Source organism: Nanorana parkeri, unplaced genomic scaffold (genome assembly GCF_000935625.1).
Source record: "Nanorana parkeri isolate BGI_ZX_2015 unplaced genomic scaffold, ASM93562v1 scaffold2736, whole genome shotgun sequence".
Lineage (NCBI taxonomy): Eukaryota > Metazoa > Chordata > Amphibia > Anura > Dicroglossidae > Nanorana > Nanorana parkeri.
In genome coordinates this window covers 19223-26588 of record NW_017309004.1, presented here as the reverse complement: position 1 = coordinate 26588, position 7366 = coordinate 19223, and the positions used below count along the sequence as shown (strand labels likewise).

The window sequence follows — 7366 nt, the reverse complement described above, 5'->3', positions numbered from 1 at the left end:
ACCTCCATGGTACCGAGTAGAATAGAAAATAAGTGAAAATAATGTCAAAAAAGGTAGAACAATTACTTTTAAAATGATCAGAAATAAAAAAAAGTAAAAAAAATTAAGATATTTTGAAAAGAAGAAAAATAATAAAAAAAAAAAACAATTGGGCGGAGCTAGCAGTGACAGCTACCTCTGCCCAACTGTTTCCTAGTGAATAACCCCTTTAGTAATTTTGAGAGTTCTGATTTGTCTTTTATAAAATAAATGTCTTTTTTCTACGTTGCTGGAGATTTAAGTGCCTGCCATATTTTGAAATTAGAAGAGACCTCCTGTTTGATCTCAGAGGTGCAGAAGTGCATAAGTTGTGGGATGATTGATTAAATAGTTGTGTAATGTGGGATAGCTAATTTCTTAGTCAGCACTTTGGTCATTAAAGTGTAAACCCAGAAACAAAAAGTTTTTAATATATTGCAACATAGTTTTATTTTTTAAGGGTTTTCCTTTATTTTCACCTGGTGATCTGGCCAGTAATCCTGTTATTTTTCAACTTCCTTTAACAGGCCAAGCTGTCCAGCAAAAGTGGATGTTGGCTGGTTCAGACAAATCATTTATCACTGAAACCTGGTCTTAAAATGGTCAGAATGTATTAATTTTTGTAAAACCTTTATTCCAAATGAAAAAAAAAAAAACTGTTGGTGTAACTGGTTACAAAGTCTTAGCAGGAGTTCTGCTTTAGGGGGACAATGTTGCTGTCCAAGGGTTTCTCTATTGCTCCTCTATAGGGTTGAGCCACCCTAAGATAATTGTGTTACTGGCTGGATCACCAGGTGAAGATGAAGCAAAAAAGCCAAACACAAGAAAACTGATACAGCATTTACATTTATTGATGAGTAAGCTGGAATATATGATATTTTCTTTTTGGGTTTAGAAATTATAAATATGCTCTAAGAGTCCATTTGAGAATCAGGTGTGCTTTTAATGGCACCAGGCTTTCAACTAATACATTTTAGCTGTGTTATATTTCCATACTCTTTGTTTCAGTAGGAAATGATGTCTACTATAGAATTTAGTAGGTGGGTTTATATACGTGGGTTTATATATCCTCAACAGTTTTTTTTTCTTTCACTGTACATGTTGCGTAGCAACCGGAAATTATCAGCTCCGTCATCACCATGGCTCTTCAAGGGGATTCCCTTTTCCCCCACGCTGATGGCCAGATCATGGCACACCGCCATCCAGAAAAAAGGAAGTCCCTGACAGGTATGTTAATACATGACTATTTTCATGTTTGCTTTGTCTATAGATTTAAGTATCTCTGCTCTGCCAGTTAAGAGCAAACGTACCTATCCAGCCATGTGGATGAAGACCTCTCTCGACACTTTCTTCAAAATCCTAGTGACTAATGGGTCACACCTTTCACTCCAAGGTATAGTGGGTTCCATGATCCACAGTTGTTCCTGGAGCACTGGGACACCGGTAACGACTCAACTTTGTCTTTTTTTGGTCTATTATGACCGCATTGTCATGTTATCACCTCTGACGATATGGGAACCGCCTTAAAAAGGACTTATGCCACTAAGGACTCGAATACCACTCATGCTCAAGATCAAAATGTCTCAGCCATGATCCAAGTTGGCGGCCTTGTAGATGTTTGGCGATTTATTCACCCATTGGCTCGTGAATTCACCCACTTCTCCCATGCCCATGACTCTCTCTCACGCCTGGACTTGTTTCTCATCTCACCTAACCTGGTATCAAAGGTGTCATCTATGACTATAGAGGATATGGTCATCTCAGATCACTCTCCGGTAATGGTTGACATTCAACATTTGGGCCTACCCTCCAGACCAGTGGTGTGGCAATTCCTGTCTTATCTAGCTGTTGATGATATATTTCAGGCACATCTAGCCTCGTGGTGGAGTGATTATGCTTCTGATAATGCTATGCACATTGAAGATCCTATTCTGTTTTGGGAGGCGGCAAAGGCTGTCCTGAGATTCTGGCTTATGTCTCCTCCCAAAAGAGACGGACCAGACAGAGGTATGTAGAGGTGTGCAAGGCGGCCAGAACAGCATACTTGGTGTATCGATAGGACCCTTCCCCTCACAACAGATTCAAATGGACTCAAGCTAAGCAAACATGTGACCATTGGATTTCCCAATATGATCTCCAAATTCGTTCCCACAAAGAGGTAGAATATTTTAAATTTGGATACAAATCCGGAAAATTATTAGCAAATTTAATCAGGGGACAAAACACTCCAACCCATGTACTAACTCTCGTAAATGACAGGGGAGCGACCTCCGCGGACCCCAATATGGTTTGTGACACATTTCGTACCTTTTATCAATCCTTGTATGCAGCGGACACCAGAAACCTCACCGCGGGGTCCTCTTTTCTGGATTCCATCTTCTTGCCTTCCTTGTCCGCTGCAGACTTGGATCAAATGAATGCTGCAATAACACTTCAGGAAGTGCAGGCAGCTATTCAAAACTCCCATGATTCGAAAGCTCCTGGTCCTGATGGCTTATCAGCCGAATTCTTTAAGTCCATAAACAAACACATTTCCCCTACCCTGGTATCCCTCTTTAATCATATTCTACACCAGGGTTGCTACCCACCCACGTTTAGTACTGCCTACATCAGATTACTGCCTAAGAAGGGGGAGGGTCCCACTCTCCCTAACTCATATCCAGTGGCGTAACAATCACCATAGCGACTCAGGCGGTCGCTATTGGGCCCGGATGCCGTGCGGGCCGCCTGGGTCGCTATGGGATCCTCTGCTTGTGGCTTGCACTGGTGTCTGAAGAGTCAATGAGAGCCAGCAACGGCGGTGGAGCAGGCTGGACCCGGTGTTCTGTCAACCTCATCAACCTCGCGAACCTCTGACCGGCAGTGGAGGAGGCGGGGCCCGGTGACAAAGAAGGAGGCGGGCCTCGTGACGAAGAAGGAGGTGGGCACGGCGACGGAGGAGGTATGGAGTGCGACCAACCCAGAGAGTCTATGGTAGGCTCTGCAGGGTCACCCTCAGGTGGGATCTCGAGTGGGCTCTGCAAGGGGTATAACTAGAAATCTCGGGGGAAAATTTTGCAATGGGGCCCTCTGATTTCTAGTTACACCCCTGCTCATAACGTCCTATCTCTCTCCTTAATTTTGATGCCAAACTGCTTTCCAAAATCAATAGATTGGCACCCGTGCTGCCTCATCTTGTCTCACCAGACCATGCGGGATTTGTGTCTGGTCGATACGCTGTATTGAATGTCAGGAAAAAAATTACTGCTTTGGAGGGAATACGGTTGTCGGGGTCCTCTCCCGGTCCAATTACCCTTTTGGCCTTGGACACGGAAAAGGCCTTCGACAACGTAGTCTTGGCTCTCATTGGTTTTGAAAAGATATGGTTTCTCAGCGATGTTTCTGAACTACATTTCTACTATGCATAGCTCTCATTCTGCACAGATATATACCTCATTGACCCTTTCCCCTTCCGTGTGTTTATATAAGGGAACCCGTCAAGGCTGTCCTCTCTCCCCACTCCTATTCAATTTGGCTATAGAACCCCTGTCCCAATCCTTAACATCCACCCGAATCTTTAATGGTTACCAATCCGGTCCCTATGATACCAAACTGGCCCTATTTGCAGACGATATCCTACTTCTCCTATCTGATCCATTAACCCAAATCCCGAAAATCCTTGATCACATCACCCATTATGGCTCCTTTTCTGGCCTCAGAATCAATGTCACCAAAAGCGAACTCCTACCTTTAACTCAGGACAAGACATTTATAGCAACCCTTTCCCGCACACACCCCTCTTTGTTAATACAAAAACATTCCATCACCTACCTGGGGATCTCCATTCCTCACTCTGCTGGAGATTGGTATGCCTTAAACTACAAACCAATCATAAATAAAATGGTCCAAGAATTGCGCTGTAACGGCAACCGCCGGCTTCATTCGGCCATTGATCGCGGTGCCGCTTCGGCTCCACCTCCTTCAGGGACACCCGCTCTGCGTTCCACTGTGGAACGCGGACGCCGCTCGGCTTCCGGACTGTGAGGGCACAGACTGCGTTCCACGCACCACCCACTTCCTGCACATATTTAAGACTGCAGACGAGATAGCATGGCGTTCCACTATTGGGGTCAGAATGCCTGCTGTCTCCTGGGCCCCAAGCCACCTCTGCATTTCCCTGCTGCCAAACAGGAACCAGACCACTACTCCTTCAACTCTGGAACAACCTCTGCTCCCACTAGCCTGAAACCACAAGTACCCTGGTGCTAGGAGCTCTTTTTGTACCTATTACATACAATCAGTATATGTGTGCTTACCCCTATTATTGACTGATCTACATACTCTAGGGAGACTGTGTTCCAGTACAACATATAGCTCATTGTTGCCTAAGTTACCCTACTTACTGCTTCCATATTGACTATGCTTGACTATGCTCCCATTGACTCCTGCCTGAGAAGCCGTCTCCTTTTACACGCATAATCGTGGTGTATCCTCCGCAGTTGTGATCCAAGTCTTCAGAACCATAGCAGACCAGACAGAATAGTGGAACCCCAGAATGGATCCAGTGGAGCTCGCTAAACACCTTATTACCCTCTCCCAGAGGGTTGAGACCCTAACCAACTCCATGCAGGAGCTCCAAGTTGAGAACCAGACGCTTTGTAACCTTGTTACCCAAAATGAAAATGCTGTCGCTCCCCGAGAGGGACCAGAGCCCAAGGTCTGCCCCCCTGAACCTTTTTCAGGAGATAGGAGGACTTATCGTCAGTTAGTTAATTAATGTAAATTGATGTTCAACCTACGGCCACGTACATACCACTCGGACCGGATAAAGGTACTTACCCTAATCTCGTATCTCAAGGGGGAACCTAGAGCCTGGGCAGAGACATACCTCCGCAGTTGTGATCCAAGTTTTCAGAACCATAGCACACCTGACATGCGCACCTGGAAGGATTATCCTATTTCCCTCCTGGGTAGATGCCATCCTATAAAAATGATTAGCATCACAAGGTTACTTTACCCTCTTCAGACTATACCCCTTCTTCTGAAACACAAAAATATTCAAATCCTCCATAGCGCCTTCTCAACTTTTCTTTGGAGAGAAAAAAAGCAAGAATAGCCTTCAAAAAACTCCAACAGCCGGTAAGGAATATAGGTACTAATCTCCCGAACATTAGTGTATACAATCTAGCCAACCTATTCCATCATATACGGGATTGGATACATGATACTACCTTTTTCACCAATACCCCTCTAGAGAGCCATTTCATGAAACCATGGTCACTCCCTGGTATCCTGAACACCCCACTGAAGCTCCTTCCCAAGCATATTAGAGATAATATCCGATTAGCATGGAGAGAAATCAGCAAAGTCTTCCATCTGCCCACTGTAATCTCCCCATTGATGCCCCCTCAGATCCTCCCCGGTTTTCGAACCGGGTACTGACTCTAGCGCTTTCCAAACATGGGCGACCAAGGTTATCTCGGTTCTTAAAGATCTCTTTAATTCCCAAGGACATCTCAAGACCTTCCAAGACCTCCAAACTCAAACCCCTTCTCCCCGCCACCCATATTTTCCCGTACATGCAACTACGCCACTTCATCTCCCGTCACCGTACTCCACCCTGGCAGAAATAGTCCACTCAGATATCAAACCTTTACTCTCCTCCCCCGAGGTAAAGATGCCCCTCTCTCTTATCACCTGGACTATAACAAGCTTTATACTGGAATCCTCTAACTCTATACCATCCCATATTCAACGCTGGGCAGAATTTCTGAACATGACCATAGAAGACACGCATACGATAGTGGTGCAGGAATGGCGACAAATTCGGAAAGCCATAATTAATGAATCCTCGCAAAAGATATATTTTAAAGTCATACATAGAACATACCACGCATTTAATATTCCTACAAAGAGTACACCCTCCATATGGTTAACCGCTAGGTAGGTAGTGTAATGAGCAGCGATGGAAAGAAGTGTATTGTATATAGAATTTTCAGCAGTAGTAGCATGTTAAATGCTGATATTCTCTCTATTATGGATTTGCCAAGATTAGCAAGTGTGCCCACCTAAAATCCCAACTTCTATAATAAAATTAGAGGAAACACTGGTCAGGATGATTTGCTTGTGAAGGTTGTGCCGTTCTGAGCAGGTTCTCGCAGTGAAGATTGTGTGAATTGAGAGGAATTATTTCTCCCGGTGGGCAGCAGTCAGGGGTATAGGAAGTTAATTAAGGATAAAGTACTAAATATGCCATTGTCCTTTAAATTCTAATAAGAATATAGGGGGACAAGGAGGAGTTTCATGCAAAAAACAGTTACTACTCAGGATAATTGAAGTGCAGTTTCATAAAATTAATGTTTTTCATTGTGGCTTCACTTTATTAATTTTTACAGGGTGGTCTTAACGGCAAAGATAAAAGTCATAGAACCTACCTGTGTGTATTCATAGATTCCAAGTATTTGTGCCATTGGAATTGTTGTCACTGAATAATGATCTCCAATAAAACCCACCAGCTGACCTTCTCCAGAACATGAGTAATTAGGGACTGTCTTCTGTGGTCCAGTTAAAATGTTTAGAACATTCCTTACAGCCATAGTAGGATGTAAACATGAATCTAGAACATGAAATCCCAGAGTAATATTGGGCAAGATTTCAGGATTTTGGTTAATGTTGCGAATAGCAGAAAGAAAAGCCAAAACATTTACAGGCATTTGTTCATGAAAACTGTAAAGGCAAAAAAAGAATTGGAGGTTACTACACACATAGGTCCACAAAATTTGGTCTCACACTTTAGAACTATTAATAATTAGCAGCATAATATTCATGTTCAATAAGTGATGACTGAATGTTCAAAAATCAGTTCTGACTCATGTGTAAAGCTTGAGGAAATCTAAGTTAATAACTTACCTATTCAGTCCGTTTATTTAGCTTTAATTTGATGAACAAAGATAATCCTATTTTTATTTTGTTATAAAGGCAAGCAAAAACTGTAACAGTGGCCAAACAATCACCATAGCAACCCAGACGACTGCCATAGGACCCAGGGCACATGGGGGCCCAGCAAGGGCTTTCACCAGATGTGACATACCCAGTCAGAGAGCTCGACAATTCGGCGCTTTTGATAGAACACCGGCGTCGGCAGCGAAAGAGGAGGCGGGGCCCGGCGATGGAGGAGGAGGAGGAAAGCGATCGGGACTGACAGGTAGGAGGGTTTGATCAGCCCACCTGAGACCCTGCGGAGCCCACCATAGAGGGTCTATGGTGGGCTCTGCAGGGTCACTCTCAGGTGTGTTGTTTGGGATAAGAGGTGGGCGTAACTAGAAATCATAGGGCCCCATACAAAATGATGGTATGGGGCCTTGTGATT

The 7366-nt window shown here is 44.0% G+C and overlaps 1 protein-coding gene across 1 annotated transcript in view; it reads right to left on the bottom strand.

Annotated features, from left to right (window-relative positions):
- LOC108802225 (vomeronasal type-2 receptor 26-like) overlaps positions 1-1220 on the bottom strand; it is a gene marked incomplete at its 3' end in the record, with an annotated part of 16577 nt that extends 15357 nt beyond the window's left edge. Inside the window, exon 1 of the mRNA XM_018574099.1 lies at positions 1112-1220. Within this exon, the coding sequence (XP_018429601.1) occupies positions 1112-1220 (109 nt within the window). The remainder of the gene's footprint in view (positions 1-1111) is intronic.
- Between the last annotated feature and the right edge of the window lie 6146 nt (positions 1221-7366).